The sequence below is a fragment of the Rattus rattus genome, chromosome 1, assembly GCF_011064425.1.
Source record: "Rattus rattus isolate New Zealand chromosome 1, Rrattus_CSIRO_v1, whole genome shotgun sequence".
In the NCBI taxonomy this organism is placed as follows: domain Eukaryota; kingdom Metazoa; phylum Chordata; class Mammalia; order Rodentia; family Muridae; genus Rattus; species Rattus rattus.
Genome location: NC_046154.1, coordinates 127,822,718 through 127,841,840, shown reverse-complemented (window position 1 = coordinate 127,841,840; position 19,123 = coordinate 127,822,718). Strand labels below are relative to the sequence as shown.

Here is a 19,123-nt window from a genome sequence, read left to right as displayed (position 1 = left end):
GCAGTTGAGGCATTCCTAATCCTTTAAGCTCCAGCCAATGATTTACGTCCACCATGAATGTATACGTCCTTCCCACTCTCCAAGGTTCACATGGCCCTTGTTTACCTGGAATAAAGTATTTGTACACAAGCTGTTTCACTGAATATCATTTAAGAGAGCTGTAACACTGAAATCCTCAGAGAAGATCTTCCCCAACACATACATCCACCCCCAGCACTCTCTATAGGCCTAGGATACTGACTCACCCACTCAGTGACTCCTGAACACCATCCCAACAGATGAAGCTGAAGTGGAACCACATTGGCCACTAATATTTCCTTGGTGTCGTATTTTGTTTTCTGTTGCTGTAGTAAACACCATAACCACAAGCAACATGTAGAGGAAGGGGTTTATTTGGCTTACAGGTTGCAATCCATCTTGCAGAAAGCCAAGTCAGGAAGTCAAGGCAGGAACCGAATGATTACCAAGAACTGAAGCAGAGATCATCTAGGAACACTTCTCACTGGCTTGCTTCCTGTGGCTTCCTCAGCTCCTCCCTGGGCCACCTGTCCAACTGGTGCCTCACACAGTGAGCTGTCCCACATCAGTCAGCAACAGTGCCTTGCAGGTGTACACATAGGCATATTGATGAAGGTAATTCCTCAGGTAATTCCTGGTTTGTGTTAGGTCAAGAAGAACTGTGATACTTTGAGATGAGAGCTGCCATTTTGAGTGAGCAAACCATTGCTAATTCTCATTTGATATTGTTCTGTAATAAACTCTGTATTCTTCATTGTCCCCTCTGTGTCCTCTGAGTTGATTTGATCAAGAATCTAAGAACTGGGGATTAACTTCAGTGTCCAGGTACATATTTCTCTTGAAAGCTAACATTTATCAATGTTGGGGTGTGTGTGTGTGTGTGTGTGTGTGTAAGAGAGAGACCAGGGTCAGCACTCCTTATATATACATCTCTAATCCTCATAAGCACCTACAAAGTATATGAGTTAGCTTTGCATCACTATGACAAATCCATGAGCTGAACAGGCTGTACTTGGGAACTTTCCCAGAGGTGTAATCGTGATGACATCAGGCTATTCTGTACTCCATAGGCATAATGTTTTTGTGTATTCTGTAAGGATTATCCCTGTATCATTCACATGCTGCTTTCTCTGCCCCCGTATCACGGACATGGTTTGTAGTGCTTATTCTAAGAATCTCCTGTCTCAAGTTTGTGTGAACATTTGTTCCCTATTTATTCTTATTTGTCAATAAAAGCTGATCAGCCAATGGCTAAGCAGGGGCTGGACTTCTGATTCTGGAGAGGGGAGGAGAGAGAACAGAAGAAGATTCACCATGGTGGGAGGGTCCCAGGGGAAACACATGGAGCAGGAAACGCCAGATCAATGCTAAAATCCAAGAATCTCAGAGATTTTGACTGTGAGGTAGGCAGATTAGTTTAGAGGATTAGAATAGATTAATAACTGCTCAGACATTGTGCTGCAAAGCTTGTCAAATAAATCCCATAGTCTCTGTCTCATTTATCTGGAAGCTAGCCAGGATAAAGAAACTGGTACCTATAAAATCGAATTAACACTACTCTACTTTTCCACACTGTGTGAGACAGTGTTTTTTGTTTTTTTTTTTCAGAATGTTGAATGTCCTGAGAGATTCCATTGTGACTCCATTTTGAGTGCAAACAGGGAGCGGGAGGACCACATTTGCGCTGGTACTACCCACAAGGCTCATACGGAGAAATACGTTATTTGTAAAGGTAAAGAGGGTACAAGCCTACAAAGTGTTCAAAGTAAATTGGGACCATATGGACACAGGGGCATATTGAAACCATACTGAGGGCTCACCCCTTCCTTCTCTCCTCCTCCTCTCTCTTTGCACACACCCTTTCTTTCTCTACCACTCCACCCCATCCCCACCAAAACAACAACAACAACAACATCATACTGAGGAAACCATGCCCAAGAACTCTCCAATGCAACAGGCTCACGAAAATGTGCAATACCCGGGCTGTAAACCCCACCGAAGAGAGCGCCTGACAATCTGAAGTTGAGAGACTCACCACACTGTCATCACACCACCTTGAGTGTGTCAAGGGATTGGCAGGAAAGAATGCTCAACTGTGGGGGAGGAGAGGTGTACATATTGTACATATGTGCATGTTTTGTGTTTATGTGTACTTATGCATTGTGTGTGTAGATGTGTGCATGTGGGGTGTGATGCGTGAGACTTGAAAGTGGAAGTAAAACTGGAATGAATTAGAAGGGAAGAGTTGAAAAAAGAAGAGTGTCTTCCTTACTGTTCTATTGCTGTGAAAAGGCACATGATCAAGGAAACTCTTAGAAAAGAAGGCATTTGGCTTCCATTCTGCTCCTTTCAGCGATGGGGACATTCAGGGTGAACACAGCAGTGGCTGCCTCTGAAGAGAATTACCACACCTATGGCTGGGATTCTATGCTTGGTATTTCAGAGATCTCCAAGCAGAATACAGACTGTGAAGAAAGGTGACAGAGTGGATTCGTCACAAATTTACCAGATCAAGAATTCCAGATAAATTGTTTCAGCCTAGACCTAAAGATCATGACCACCAGAACCCTTGTAAATTGCCCATTGTTACAAGAATAAGAAGTACAAAGAGGTGTCCATACTGAGAAAAAGATACAATCAAGATTCTTGGACTGCAGAAGACATACAGCCCTCAAATTCACAAGAACATCCCATCTGTGAATGCAAAGCTGAACCTGGTTAAACACTTGGTAAACATCCAGCCCCTGAAGCTGCCACAGGGACTTCCCACAGAAGAGACCATATCCAGCCCTGGGGAGTTTGTCAGTAGCATCTGAAGCCTGTGGAGCAGGAAGCAAAGTCCTGACGCAGCATGGCTTCAGCTCACCAATGCACTTCCTGAGGAAACCGTTCTCATTAAAGTGTGTTAATCCAGTCCAAAAAAAAAGAAAAAGAACAGAAGGTATTTAACTGGGGTCTTACTTACAGTTTTAGAGTGTGAAGGCTATTCTTGGTTGTCAACTTGGCTATATCTGGAATGAACTACAATCTAGAAACAAAGGGCACATTTGCAAGAAATATTTTGCTTGGTTTGAAGTGGGTGACTCCACTTCTAGTCCCAACCTTTGAGGTAGAAAGATACATGCCTTCGATCCGGATCTTGAATCAGGAGGATACATGTGTATTCTGAGCCACACCATCTTCTGGAAGTCTATATAAAAAGATGGAAGAAAGAAGCATTTGCTATTTGTGTGCTGGCCCTCGTCTTTGTTAGCAAGTACATTCCTTCCTTCACAGGCATTATAGCTTGCTTCAAGATTCCAGTATCGGGCTGGAGAGACGGCTCAGCAGTTCAGAGCACTGACTGCTCTTCCAGAGGTCCTGAGTTCAAATTTCAGCAACCACATGGTGGTTCACAACCATCTGTGGTGAGATCTGATGCCCTCTTCTGGTGTGTCTGAAGACAGCCACAGTGTGCTCATACATAATAAATAAATCTTAAAAAAAAAAAAAAAGATTCCAGCTTCTACCGAAGATTATCCAGCCTTGTAGTTTGAGCAATTTCTGGATTCACAGCCAATGTTTCATTATTTGGACTGCATGCATATACATACATACATACATACATACATACATATACATACATACATACATACATACATACATATATATATATATTCTGCTACTCTAAAGATCCATGACTAATACAGAGGGCTAGTCTGAGATCATCATAGTTGGAAGCAGACAGGCATGGCAATAAGCAATAGCTGAGAGCTTTATATCCTGATCCTGCTGGGGTCTGGGAACTGCCACACAAACCATTCAGACACCGATCTCAGTCAAATAGGAATGGTGTCTTGAACACCACACCCTAAGACTAATCAGGCTCAGGAGCTGAACCATGACCCTGATTTAAGGTCCTACAAGGCTTTTTAAAGCCTGAGATCTATAATCATCTGTGTGACGTCATTCCGTCAATCAGGATTTAGGGATAGGAGATTTCCTCAGGAATGTATGTTGTACATTTATCCTGTTGCCCTTGGTTAGAAAATTCAACTGTGGCAAGGGATTTGCCTTGTCTAATATTCATGCCTTAACTTGCCAACCAGAATGTCAACTACCCATGTACATGCCTCTTTCTGCCATGTAGGATGTCAGTTCCCAGGTAGGTCTTGGGAACTTAAACTTTACTTGACCACTACTCAAAATGGAAGTCTGATTTTAAATCATTTCTTATATCTCTTATGCTGGGGTCCATCCCATTGGTAGCTTATAAAAGCAAATACCATAAAAGCTTATACACAGGTGCAGGAAGTGCTGGTGGATGGTTGGTTCTGGTCCAAGTTTATTGTGGTAAGGTTACAAGGCAGTGCTACTGACCTCTAGCATGGCTAGTTTCTGAGGGCACAAATCATAACAGAACAGGTAGTCAACTTGGCATTAGAAAATTTCCTAGTAACAGCAGAAACATATGAGAAGGTTTCCTTATAATGGTAGGCCAACCAGGTGACAATTACCTAAAGACTTAACATTTTGCCTAGGCCTCAACATTCCCTCTAGATCTTAATAGTTTACCTAGGCCTTAAAAATCTGCAGTTGGCAAGAAGAGAGAAACTTTAAAGCCCACTTCCCGACACACCAACTCTAACAAGGTTACACCTCCTTATTATTCCTCAAAGGTTCATCAATTGAGGAGTAAGTATTCAAATACACAACCCTAGTGGCCATTCTTATTTAAAACACAACAGAGGGCAAAAGATGTGAAGGGATACACACACACACACACACACACACACACACACACACACACACACACACACTCTAAATCACACCAAAAAAATGGGAAAAGATTTTCTTTCTTTCTTCTTTCTTTCTTCCTTCCTTTCTTCCTTCCTTCCTTCCTTCCTTTCTTTCTTTCTTCCTCTCTTCTTTTCTTTTATTTTCTTCTCTTCTTCTAGACAGTGTCTGTGATGTAATGCTAGCTATCCTGGAATTGACTATGTAGACTGGCTAGCCTTGAATTCACAGAGATCTGTTTGTCTCCGTATCATGAGTGCTGGGATTAAAAGTGTGCTAGCATACCCATCTGGGAAGAAAGTTTCTTAGTAGCCTTTGAGATGTAGCTGAAGATCATATATAGGCATGTAATCATCACATGATCACCCCAAGACACTTCAGAGGTACCATCCTCTTCTCAGAAGCCCACACCCATGCTTTCGGGTATGTCCTAACCTTTCCCTGAGTTAACTGTTATCAGACTCCAAAGTGACCCTACATCAGGAGTGCCACCCACAGAGCACAGATTGAAAAAGTGACCGCTGCAATAGCAAAAGGTTTTTTAATCCATGTACATGTGGTTGCTCATCCACACAGGGAGAGGCAACCCCGAACCCAAAAAGCACACAACTTTTATTTGTTACAGAGGGCAGACTTCAGCAGCAGGGTTAGCTGATCCATTCTCATTGGTGATGCACAGGACAAAGGATCTGGTCAGGTATTGGCTGGCCTGCTCAAGGGGCTGTTCTTGGCTCAGTTGGTCACTTTTCTCATACAGCCCTACACCTGACCTTGGAGAATCACTGGGAAAGGGCTAAGTTGGCACATCCCTTGGGGGGGGTGAACTGGGTGGTCGGGCAGGGTCAGGATGACATCTTTCATTTGTTCTTGGAATTTGCCACAAGGAGGGGTAGGGGGTCTTTACAAGAACAGTGGTTATTGCTTAATTAGCTTATTCAGAATCTTGATCACCAAAACTGTATCATATCACTGGGCATCCTGACGTCAGATGCATCTCTCAGAAAGGTCACAAATTTGCTGTAGGCATCCTGACCGCCAGATGTATTTCTTAAAACGTTGTCTTTATAACTTTGTTTTTCACATCTATGAAACTTTATTTCTTCATTCCCCCTTTTTCTTTTGTCATGGTTTTAATCTTAAAATCATAACTCAGCCTCATCACTATCGATGGGCCCATATTGTTGCTTTAACAACACATTCTCTATTAAACCATAAACCAGAGTTGTGAACCAAGGGGAAGAATTGAACCAGGTTTCAAACCAACTTTTGTCTTGAGCTCTCTCTTGTTTTAAAAACTTTATTCTAATCCTTCTCTAATCTTAGCTAAATTGTCTTTAACTCTTCCTGAGTGATCTGTATAAAAATAACATTCTTCTTTTTAATGCAGCACACAGGCCACCTTCTTTAAGGAATAACAGTAGATCCAATCCTCTCATTCTGAAGGACTATCTCTGAGAGGGAGGTCAGGGATTCTTGGCGGTCAGTTAAAGTCTTTTCTATTCTTTCTATATCTAAGTCAATAGCAGCCCTCAATTCTTCATAAGCCTTGTGTTGTAGGGCAATAGCAGATGTCCCCATAGCTGACCCTGAAGCACCTAAACTCAGCCCTAAGATAATTGCCAGAGTAATCCCCAACTCTCTTTTGTGTCTTACTAAGACTTTAGCATCAGGATCCCAGTAGTTCAGTACATCTTAATAAGGATGGCATAACAATCTAGGCACTATCTAAACTAACACACAAAAGTCACAATTGCTTTTTAGAACTTCTAAACTTATACAGGTTGTGATTCCTGAGGAATAGGCCCAAGAAGTGTTAGGAGTACTAACGTGTGCAATGCCTTCATAGTAAGGGGATGTTACATCGTTTGCAATAGAAATCAAACCTATCCCCACACCTACGTTTGAGGGGCCTATCTCGATGGAACCCAGGGCAAACATGAAAGTCTTGTTTCCAAAGCACACTCCTCAAGTGAACATTACAGCAACCCCATCATAGCAACCCCCCAGTCACATGTCTGATGTATCCATTTATCTGACATGCAAGTCTAGGGAGTTTTTTAAGATCTGAGTCTCCCAGCCCCCTAGTCCCAACAGCTAGTATGTGACTGGTAAGGGCTGACACAACGGCTATCAGAGTGGTCAGTAGCACCAGGTATGGTCCTTTCCAGTGAGGCTCAAGTGTCTGGGCCCGGTGTTGTCGTACATAGACGGAGTCTCTGACCTGGAACTGGTGAGACTTCTTTCTGTATCATCTGTAGGCCTTTTAGTCTGGCATACAAATCATTATTACTATGACATGTTGGTTCAATAATATCATCTAATACAATCAGAGGAGCTGAGGTTCAAAGTAGGGGGGAGGGTAAGGCTGAATTTGGAAAGGGTATTTCTTGCTCTGAAGAGAGCAAGAGGAAGGAGTGCCACCTAGTCTGCACCAGTCTCCATGGTTAATTTGGTCAGGGTCTCTTTTAGAATTCTATTCATTCTCTCTACCTGTCCTGATCTTTGAGGTCTGTAGATGCAATGTAATTTCCAGTCGACCTCTAAATACCTAGCCACACCCTGGCTTACCTGGGCAACGAAAGCAGGGTCGTTGTCTGACCCGATCACCTTGGGCACCCCAAACTGGGGGAAGATTTCTTCCAGTATCTTCTTGATGACTACCAAAGAGGTCTCTTGCTTGGTGGGGAAAGCTTCTACCCATCATGAGAAAGTATCTATAAACACTAGGAGATATTTGTTACCATATTTTCCTGGTTTTATCTTAGTGAAGTCCACTTCCCAGTAGGCCCCAGGCTGATCCCCACAGAGTCTCCTGCTAGAGTCAACTTTATTCCTGCAAACATTTACCTTTGGGCATGGCACACATCGGTGCACTATCTGCTCCATGAGATGCTTGAGACCTGGGCCATAATATTTACTTTTTGAAAATGTCTGGATGAGTTTGCTTACCCCTAAGTGAGTCCATTGATGCATTTGTTTTATCATGGCCTCTGCCTGTTTTTGTAGCAGGATCTTCTTTCCCGTTGAGAGTTCTTTCCCGTACCAGAGTTCTTCCCTGGCTTGGCTGGGTCGTGGAGGGCCCTTAACAGAGCCAGAATCTCTTCTTTGTTTTTAATCTCCTTGCCCTCAGATATCAGCAGGCCCTTCTGTTGATGGGCTGTGGCAAAGGCATACCTGCTTTCCATATACATGTTAAGCCTCTTTCCCAACTCAAGGGCTTTGGTGAGGACAACGAGCTCTGCCCTCTAAACAGAGGTGCCTTCTGGTCCGGCCTGAGCCTAGATGACTCTGTTTCCATGTATCACTGCCACCCCAGCCTGTCTTTTTCCTTCCTCTAAGAAGCTGCTCCCATCCATGAACCAGGTGGCATCTGTCCCTTCTAGTGACTGGTCAGTCAGATCTTTATGTCACCCCTGTGCTTCATCGAGCACCTGCTGACAGTCATGAAGGGGGTGTCTAGGTCAGGGTCTAGGAGCAGGGTTGCAGGGTTCAAACTTGTAAAGGCAATCTAGGATCACAAGGTACAAGTGGGATACCCAGCCTATGCCAAGGTCCACCATTCTTCGGGTAGTCCAGGAGTATTGTTTGTTGCTGGTAGTCCCCTGTACCCAAGGTCTTTTGCTGGGCACTAGCCCATTTGGGCGTAGGAGCACAGAGTGTTGGGACCCCGTATTCACAAAACAACTGGGTGGGCTTCCCTTTCATCTTTGCGCATAGCCAGCACTCTAGGACTGAGAGGCTTGCCTTCAGGCCCACTGGAGAGGCCCATCTTGTTTTTTCTGGGGCAGTCCCTGACCCAGTGCCCTTTTTCCCTTACAACAGGCACATTGATCTTCAGCCAGGAATTCTCTTCTGTTGCCAGGTACTGTCTTCCTAAGTTCCTAACTACTGTGGCCAATATAAGTTCCTCTCCTGTCTTTTATCTCTCTTTAGCACTCTAGCTTCCTCTTCTTTCTGTCTCTTTTCTTCCCTAGCTTTCTGCTCTTTTTGCCTTCTTTCCTCATTCTCTTCCTCAGTCTCTCTGTTATGATATCTTGTGCATCTTCCTCTACAGCTATTAGATGTTGTCCACTTATGTGCACAGACCCTGAACCATACTTCAACCTTACTTTCTCTGCAACTTACACTAACTCTGTCAGCAATTTAGCTTAACCCCTCAAGTTTCTGCAACTTTCTCTTCAGTGGTTTTGTGTTCTTCTGCTATAGGGTTGTAGGGCATGAACTGACAGAAAGCCACCATCAAATATTCCAAGAATGCTGAGGGGGACTCTCTCTGCCCCTGAAACATTTCCTTTACCTTAGCCAAATTGGTGGGACATTTTCCAGTCCCTCAGAGACCCACTATTGGAGTCTGGTGATACACCTGGCACTCCCTACCTTCAGGGGTATTGAAGTCAACAGGCAGGAGTGAGGGCCCCTTCCATCTGGGTCTGGAACATTCTTTCTGGCCTCTAGTAAAATCTGTATTTCCTCGGTGGTAAAGAGGACCTGCAACAGCTACTAACAAGCATCTCAAGTGGCCAGATGAGGAAAAGAAGAGAGTCTAGAAAATAGAGGTCCGCCAAAGAGGACAACTAGCATTCAGTCACACAGCTAAACGAGGAGGCTTTCTTGGGATGAAAAGGCCAAAACTATGCATAAGCCTTGTGCCTGTGAAACAGAAAGGTGAGCAGAGGGGCAGCTGGTCTGTTACCGGCTGTCTCTCTGGACTTAGATTTTTCCCTTAAGGAGTACCTCCCTTCAGTGTCAGCTCGGGATTTTTCTTCTCTCAAGAGACCCAGCCTCCAGACAACATTAGGCTTCCAGTAAGATATAACAAAAGGATGGAGAGATGGTTAGGACCTGGGTGCTAGATGCCAAGCAGCTGACAAAAGAATTGTATGGCTCGTCTGCTCCCTGGAGCACCTTGGTGAACACAGAAGAAAAGCCAGATTTGGGGGGGGGGGTGTTATTCAATTGAAGCCTCGGGTATCAGAGAGCAAGCTACAGTCAGAGATAAATGGCTATAAGGACTCTTTCCGCTGCCATTTCTGAGGCAGAAGTCAAGGTTGAGCTGGGTTTCCTGCCTTTTACATCCAATAATGAGATTGCTAACACTGGAGTACTGACTTTTAATAGAACTACAACCCTCCTCATGCCTCTGAAATCCAGATTTCAGTAGCAGTCCCCCCAGCCCCTCACCAAGCTGTCTCACTGGGTTAAAGGTCCATGGAAAAGAAAACATTGATCCTGACCTTGGCCACAGCCCTCAGTTGGAGTAGGCTGAAGAGCCGGTGCCAAGACTTTCTCCTGATATCGTAGGGTAAACACAGCCAAAGCCTTTTCCAAATTCTGACTGGCAAAACAAACTTCCTCACAGTTTGCTGCAGATTCTCTCTGAAACTACTTTAGGGGCTTCCTGGCCTCCTAACCTGGGACATTTTGACCACAGGGGCAGGAACTGGCTGCTGCAGGAAAGGATCAGAGGCACTCTCCGTGTCAATGATGACTAACAGGGAAGGTGACTTAATGTTGGAGACCGACTCCTCTCTTGGAATAGGGCCAGCGGATAAGGGGAGGGAGGCAGGCTCCCTCAAAGAAAGTTCTCTTAATGAATGCTCTCCTTCCGTGAGCAAGTGTTGAAGGTCTGGCCACTGAAGGCAGCAACTGGAATTTTTTCGGGGCCAAAGGTCTCATAAAAGTCTTTAAAACAATCACTAACTCTGTGCTATCTTTTTGCTGTCAAAGCATCATCCCCAGCCGGTGGCACCATCGCCTTGAAACTCCTCTTGCGCTGGTCTTGGCCTGAGCTGCGCCACTGCCCACGCACAGCCTGCAGCTCACTTGCTAGCTGGCCCATGCACCTGACACCCTCAGCCCTACACTTCCCAACTCTGTGCTGTCCCTTCCTTAGAACCTAAAGGATTAGGCAGTCCACAGGCTGCTGGCACCAGATCTGGGTTGCTTCATTCTGCTTCTCTGCTGACAGAGTAACTGATTAAAACTCTGTGACTGTGAAAAGTTGAAATGTGATAAATTCAAAGCTAGACTACCTTAGGCTACCTTTAACATCCTCAATAGCCATTTATTGGACCTACTTCTGCATCTGACTTAACAGCTTTGTACCAGCTAAATCATTTTAACATGTATTAGCAGACAACCTGCTTCCAGTAACAAAAGGGCTAAGACCTATGGTATTTTCTCTCCTTTGCTGTAACCTGCTTACCTGACGTTTTCACCAAGGTATACTGATTCAAGACTTTTTTGTAACTATAAAATCTTCAGGAAGCTATGCCCATGTTGGAACAGGGAATTTAGAACAACCTGAATGAATACTGGGGTGATGACCACTCATATTTGGCCTAAGAATATAGTATCTTTTTGAGGTGAGAACATACATGTTAGTTACCTGCTTCTGTGAGTAGAACTTACCTCATTTCCTTTACCCCCCCCCAAAGAAGTCTAAAGTACTTCAAACAGGCCTTAGCCTAGTAATAGACAGGAAATGTTCACTGTTTCCCTGCCTGTGAAGAATGGTTGCTAGGCCAGAATGATAGGACAGGAACTGACACTGTGGTTGTAACAAGTCCTTTTTTCATGGTCTCCCACATTCTAATCCATTAGTAAGTTGAGCAAGAAAGCAATACAAACAACTTCAGGTGTTTGGTTTTGATATTTTTGAACCGAGTTGAGGCGGAAATTCAACTGTCCTGATTAAGTGCTGTTTAGAAGTTACTGAAGTACTGGTTAAAATTTATGTTAGCTTTATAAAAACCCAGTATGCAGTACCTTGTGTGTGGGGCAGTGGGCTGTGAAAAGTACCAGGGTCCAGATAGGTCAAATCCCCGGGGACTCTAAGGGGCGTCAGGAGCATTCCCAGTCTCCCAGGAGATCAGTCCCCTCTCACGTAGCTACAGCCCCCCACAACCCTCTGTTGAGAGGTTTGAGACAGATCAGCCATGTAGGGCAAATGCTCCAAGCCCCTCCTCCACAGGTGAGGACTAGACCACAGGTCACATAGGCTCAAGACAGATCAGTCATGACAGATCAGACCATGCCCCCAAATATGTAGATGAGGTCCTCCCACGCTCTCAGGCCAAACCAATAAGAAGTACCTGCTATCAGACACTGACCCATCCCCAAAACGTATTTAAGAATCCTATTCAGAAGGATTAAAGGTGTGAAGGAATTATTCTGTAACACTGCAGCTTGGAGAAGAGATCTGCTCTCCTGGACCCCTCGCCAGCAAGTCAGTCTCTTGTTGGCTCAGCCTGGCCCAAGCAACCAGCAGCGGCTGAAATGGAGGGGGAGCAGCACCGGCAGCACCAGCACCGGAAGCAGTCCCCCCACTTCCTGCCTGAGTTCTCTCCCCTTCACCTTAACCCGCACTCCTAGCTGGACCAGAGATCTCTGTGGAAAGCCTTCAGCGTGAAGGCCTCCACTTGTATACATTTATGACAGGTCATTTGGATTAAATCAAGGCTCATAGCTTCTGGGGTGAGGAAAGTACTTGGAGTCAGTCCCTTGCAGCTTTGCAGTCTGGGAACAATTTAAAAAAAAAAAAAAAAAAAAAAGCTTAGCAACTGAGCTGAGCATGGTGGCACACACCTTTAATCCTAGTGCTTGAGAGGCAGAGGCAGAGGCAGGCACAGCTCTGTTAGTTCAAGGTCAGCCTGGTCTACATTGAGAGTTCCAGGCAAGTAATGAGACTCTTTCAACAAAAAAGAAAAGAATAGTAAGCTTAACTTTCAAGTTCAGTTTTCTGTCTTGTAAAAAAAAAAGGAAGAGGTCTCTTAGTGTAAATAGTTGATTGTCTGCTAAGTCTTAGATTCTCAGGGTTCTGGGTTTCCAGATTCTAACAACACAGACCTAAAATACTATTTTTAAAAAAGTATTCTGCTGAACATGTATAGATTGTTTATTTTTCTTTAAGTAATAGAACCAGATGGCTGTTTAAATATCATTTACATTTTATTGTATATTGAAAGACCCCCAGAGTGGGGAGACCCTCACTCAAGTCTTGGGATGACGTGACCCCCCAAGAACTCACACAAGACCGTCCTTGTTGTAATCACATGAGGTTTATCGATAGCAACCAGTGCACTGGGGTCGAGACTCATATCCCACGCAGGGGCAGTGGAGTCTGACCCCGAGAGGCTGGGAGAAGAGGTATTTAAAGGGAGAAACCACAACCCGAGGGGGCAGGGATGGCGTCATCGGAAAGTGTGTAGAATAACAGTGAAAAATCACAAGGAAAAACTTTCTGTCCCCCAAGATTGTTTCCTAGGAGAAGCTGTCTACTACTTCTCAGTTTGTTTAACTTCATGGTCCGCTAGTTCCTAGGAGAAGTTGCTTCCTGCTTCTCAAGATTGTTCTCTAAGATTTATGGTCAGTTAGTTTCTGGGAGAAAGCTGTTGAGCCGGCCCATGTAATTACCCATTCTATAGCCCTAGGAGAGGCTTCTTGGAACATATAATTCTGGGGCCTAACCTGTTTTTTTCTCTTCTTCTGCTCTAAACTTTGTGTCTAGGGGGACAACTTTAAAACTTTTACCTTTCAATATCATATGTAAGCTACCAGTCAATTACTGCTATGCAGGAAGATTTCTGTGCTGTTTGTTGGTGCTGACAATCAAAACCAACCATCCATGCATGCTAGGTAAATGCTGCATGTACCCTGCTTGTATCTGTTTCAGCTCTATACTTTAGCTTCCCAAATCCCTTGATGTCTCTCCCTGTGTCTCTGTTGTAGTTATTCATTTTTGGATAGGATTTCTCTGTGTAGACCAGGCTGGTTTGGAACTCACAGAGATCCACCTGCCTCTGACTTCTGAGTGCTGGGATTTAAAGGTGTGCATCACCATGCCCAGCAGTTGCAGTCACTCTTTAATGGACACACACTCTTGCCTTATGATGTATTAATATTACAACTGGACTAAAACCTGTTTGCCAGTGATCAACTGTTAGGGAAAGTTGGGACTACTTGGCAAATTGCAGTCAAAGATAACAATGCAGCTTGTGAATTTAATATTATTCAGTAAATTCTGACATTGTGCAAAGACATAAACACGGTTCTGGTATAATACACTCAAGAAAGAGTGGAGAAGATTAAACATACTGTTGGCTCTGACGTGAAATGTTCATTTTGACTGACACTACCACAAATGATGTAAATTAAGGCATTTTAAATACAGCAAATAATATACTCAACCAGCACTTTGATGCATTTAATTTAAAATCCACATCATTTCCGAGATTTTAAGACTATTACAGTTCGTTGATAAAAGCGTGAAGTGAGTTTGGTCCATCACCTTCCTCCCAGGACACTTTCTGCACTGCACCGCTGCATCTTCAGCACCAGGTGGCGCCCGCGCTGGCGGCGCGCTCTGGCCCCATTCCCGCGTTTCCGAAGAACTTGGCGGAGTCCTGGGAACGCGCACGTCCCTGAGCCCGCGCCAGTGCAGCTCGGTGGCCGCGCACGCTGGGCAGCCGCAGTTGGCTTCGCATGTCGCGGGGTTCTGAGACGCCGGACCCATGTGGAAGCTGCTCCCGGCCGCAAGTGCGGCTCCAGGTAGGCGCGTAAAGGAGACGGCAGGGAGTTCTTGCCGGGGAACGGCCCAGGGGAGGTGGGGGTGGGGAAGCAGTGGATGCGCTTCCGGTCCGTCCTCCTCGCCTTCCGGCGGACCCCTAGGCGGCCGAAGCTGACTGAACACGGAAGCTGGGTGGTGGGAGCAGAGATAGGAGCCCACCGTAATTCGGGCGGTGAGCTGTGCGTGCCCAGGTTAGACGGCTCCAGCTAGGCTGCGAGCCGAGGGTGCAGAACTTAAGCCCTTAATGGAAACACTACGCGGAGTTAGCCCAGGCGCCCAGCCAAGGGTGGGGACTGACACAGACCACAGCATAGTTGTGAGAAATCACGTGACACCATAGGCTCGCCTTAAAGTTGTCACAATTTCCCCTTCCACTCACACAGTTTTCCGCAGTGAAAAAGTTATCACGTGTTAAGTGGTTGTCCCCTTATATAGTCAATATTGATGGAAGATTAAGTACTTGCCTGCGACTGTATCTTGTTCGTAGGGAACTTAATGAAGATGCAGTTTACTAATAGCTTAAAGGGAAGGATGAAGTCTGAAAGATTGTCCATGTGGGTTGGGCCACTGCATAGGTAGAACGCAAATTTGTGTTGCTGAACAAGTAGGACTCTGAATAATTAGCCTTGAGCTTGGCTAGCTCTGTGGGTGTCTGTAAAATAGAAACATTCTAGAAGTGGTGGTGCAGGCGCCCAGCACTTGGGAGGTTGAGGAAGGAGGACCCGGAGTCAGAGGTTATCAGCTACATAAGTTTGAGGCCTGTGAGCTACAAGAGAGCCTGTCTCAAAATAGATAAAAACCTGCCAAATTTAAGTTTGGGTAAAGGGAGGATATTCGAATCTTGAACGAGTAGAGTTTCACAGAGTTCCACACAACACCATGGTCAGGCAATATTTTATAGGCAGAAAAGGAAATAACTTAGAAAAACACCTAGATTCAATTTTACTTCGGCCACCCCACTTGAGGGGTGTTTAAAGAGGCATTTACAGTATAAGGATTCTATCTGATCCTTTCATAGTCTGGACTGGCTGATTCCTGGCTGTTAGAAGGTAGCCTTAACCCTTTGTTAACAGGAGAGCAGAATAAATATGCTTTTAGAACCAATATCACAGATGCATTTCAGAATCTGATAGAAGCTAAGGGATTAGTTTTCAAGTTAGTTGGTCACCTTTGTGTTACAGCAGAAACTAACAGAATATTTATTTGCCTTCCTTGAAACCTTCCAAGTTCATCTCTGGTAAACTGAGAGTGACAGTTCCTGCCTGTAATCCCCACTCCAGGGAAGCTGAGGCTGGGGGATCTTGAGTTTGAGGACAACCTGGGCAGCATAGTGAGACTTCCTCTCAAAAATGAAATAAAACAAATGGAAGTCTCATTGACAGGACTTAACGCAAACTGTTTAGAAGGATGCCAGGGTTCTGCTGGACTCCTGCTATTTATCAAGTTGTGATAATTACCAGCTGGAATCGAAGCCCATGCCCTCCAAATGCCACAGGTCTCTAGCATGACTGCTGTTAGTCCAGCAGTTGCTGATTTACAACTTTAATATTTTATTGACTCTTTGTGAATTTCATAGCATGCACTTCAGTAACTCATCTCTTCATCCCTCCATATCCACCCTCCACCTTCCCCTCCCAAAAAAAAAAAAAAAAAAAAAAAAAAAAGCAAACAAAACAAAATCTCACTCTGGAAGCTTCAGTGTGTCACACGGTATAGCCCTTTACCCAAACAGCTATTCTTGCAGATGTTCATTGCTGTCAGTCATTGGTCTGGTTCAAGTCCTCTGTCTTCTGCTACACTATCAATACTGGATCCTTACCAGGACTCCACTTGGATATTCTGTTGTTGCCGTTTGCTGTGGAGATCCTGCAATTTTGGTTCTGGGGGACCAGCCCCTTACTATGCTTCTACATCAATGGGCTAGATGTAGGGTGAGCCAACTCAAAGCCCTGGGTCTGGGTCTGTGTTGTAGCTGAGTTGGTCAGCCTGACAGCTCTTCAGAGTACCACAGCTGGTGAGGGGCAGGGGCAGCTTTTACAGCCCTTGGACATCAACATGGCCCTAGCTGGTAGCCCAGACTAGGGATGTCCACATGACCTTTGGTGGTAACATGGGCTATGGACATCAGCACAGACCCCCACTGCTGCAGGGCCGTGGACCCAGACATGGCCTCATGTGGCATCACAGGCGCTCACTTCGGCTGTTTCTCACTACTTTCCAGTCTCCAGCTCTGCCTTTCTTCATTGTAGCACATCCTTCTGCTTCTCTTTCTCTCCATCTCCCTACTTGCATCTTACTTGCACCAGGGCCTCGGGTGTCTTCTCAGTGGTCCTTGACAGAGGTCATCTCTGAAGCGCTCTCTGCCCCACCATTCATCTAGGCACTGAGTAGGGGGTCAACACAACTTTTTTTTTTTTTAAATAATTTTCTCACTAATTTGAAGTGTGACTGTTAATAGGAGAGCATAAGTCTTCCAAAGGTATAGTTGCATCTAACCTGATCTTAATTGTATTAATTTAGTTTTTCCCCCTGGTCCATTGAAATATCTTTAGACTGTAGCGTTTTGGCAAATTTTGCAATCTAATAAGGCAAATTCCTTTAATATGATTATAAATTTCAGCATCATAAGAGTACTGGCTACCCTTCCTGAGGATCTGGGTTCAAGTCAGCTGTAATCGGAATCCTCTGGATTCTGAGCACTGCATGAATGTGCTGCACAGACATTCATTCAAGCAAATGCTCATACATATAAGTAAATTTTTTTTATAACTATTTTGTTGCCATTTTTTTTTTTTTTTGAGAGGGTCTCAACCATATCAACCTGGCTGGCCTTAAACTCACAGAGATCTGCCTGGCTATGCCTCCTGAGTACTGGCTTGAAAGGCATGTGCTTTTTAGGTCCAGCTTTATTTTTAATATATTTTCCCACTTACACTTTACAATCATTTAATCAACTCCAAAATCAGTAGTGTGATTTTGTTTTATCATATATTAAATTTATGTTGTGTTGGAGGGGGTATTAATTCAGTATTCCCTCTGTAAAATGAAAAAGGTACCCATGTACTTAGATAACCTTTCATATTCTTCAGGGAGGCTTTATTAGGAACGAGGACATGGAGCTAGAGAGATAGCTCAGCAGTTAAGATCACTTGTTACTTTTGCAAAGAACCCAGGTTCAGTTCCACATGGTGACTTACAACCATCTATAACCAATTCCTGGGGAATCCAATGCCCTCTTATGACTTACAGGGGCATCAAACACATGATCGTAGAGGACACAAAAATCCTTGTGCATACAAATAAACACTAGGAAAACCAGGAAAGTAAAACATGAAGGCTTATCTCTTCAAAGGAAGGAGATGTTTGTCCATATCCATTTTCCACTTGGAATGCTGGGGAAAGATGTAGTTCACCTTCAAAACCTGGTGTCTTTGCTCTCTGTAGGGCCAGACCTCACCCAGATTTCCCAGACTAATGTTTGTTTATCCAGCATCCTTCCCTAAATCTTGAGCATTGCTTCTTGGTCCATTAAACCCATCCTTATGAGCAATGTCACTTGTACTTTTCAACAGCCTAAGTGACTTCTGTGTTATCTTAGGGCCAGGCCAATCCTGACTCCCACAGACATTGTGTTACCTCATTCATTCTCCCTAGACCCTTATCTTAAGCAATGTCTCTGAGTCAACACAGCCCATCTTTATGGAAGAAGCCATGTGTACTTTGTAAAGAGTTTCAGTGTAAACAGGTCTTAAGCTTTGTTGCACAAGTAGAACTGAATTAATTGTCATCAGGAACTTTTTCAAAGTTGTGCTGCCCTTAAATATGACTAATGTCAACTGCCTGGTGTCAGACGCTAGAAGTTTGGACCAGGACAGGCTAACTAAGTCAAACTGAACCGAGCTTCATCTTTGCCTCTCTGTGAATTGTTCTGCTGCCGGCTGTAGCACTGGCAGGGACCCCCACACACGATGCACATATGTAGATGTAGACAAAACACATAAAGCTAGAAAATTTTTTGATAGGAAAAACTCACATTGGATATATATAATTTATATAAATATACACATGCATAATGTCAAGTTGCTTAGTATTTAAGTGGCAGAAGTATGAGTTATTTGTAATACATATATACTATGTCCTGTATCATGAATGTGTGTGTGTGTGTGTGTGTGTGTGTGTGTGTGTGTGTGTGTGTGTGCGCGCGCGTATGCATGTATGTGTACCTTACACTCATTTACTTCTGTTTTCCCTTAGGAGAACCATGTCGACTTTTGGCTGGCGTAGAGTACATTGTTGGGAGGAAAAACTGTGCCATTCTAATCGAAAATGATCAATCAATCAGTCGAAATCATGCTGTGTTAAGAGTAAACTTTCCTGTAACCAGTTTGGTATGCTGCTAATTTTATTTTACTGTCTTTTTTTTGCTTGTTTTAAAATTTATAATTTTATGCATATGAGTGTTGTATCTGCATGGACACCTGAATGCCAGAAGAGAGCATCAGATCATGTAGATAGTTGTAAGCAACTATGTGGTTGCTGGGAATTGAACTCAGGACCTCTGGAAGAGCAGTCAGTGCTCTTAACCACTGAGCCATCTCTCCAGCCCCTATTTTACTGTTTTGTTAGCAGATAAGACAAAGCAAAACAAGAAACAACAACGGAAAAAAAGAATAGAAAGCTTCCATTTGAATAGTTAATTGCTTGGGGGGTGTGATTTTGACATCAGAAAAACTGTTAGAAAACATCCCATGTTAGTTTTTT

The 19,123-nt window shown here is 44.2% G+C and overlaps 1 protein-coding gene and 1 pseudogene across 1 annotated transcript in view; both read left to right on the top strand.

Annotated features, from left to right (window-relative positions):
• Positions 1–2,431: 2,431 nt before the first annotated feature.
• Positions 2,432–2,863, top strand: LOC116889276 (annotated as a pseudogene).
• An 11,289-nt stretch (positions 2,864–14,152) lies between these two features.
• Nbn (nibrin) overlaps positions 14,153–19,123 on the top strand; it is a 36,143-nt gene continuing 31,172 nt past the window's right edge. Inside the window, exons 1-2 of the mRNA XM_032905532.1 lie at positions 14,153–14,343; positions 18,617–18,750. Of these exons, the coding sequence (XP_032761423.1) occupies positions 14,307–14,343; positions 18,617–18,750 (171 nt within the window). The 5' untranslated portion in view covers positions 14,153–14,306. The remainder of the gene's footprint in view (positions 14,344–18,616; positions 18,751–19,123) is intronic.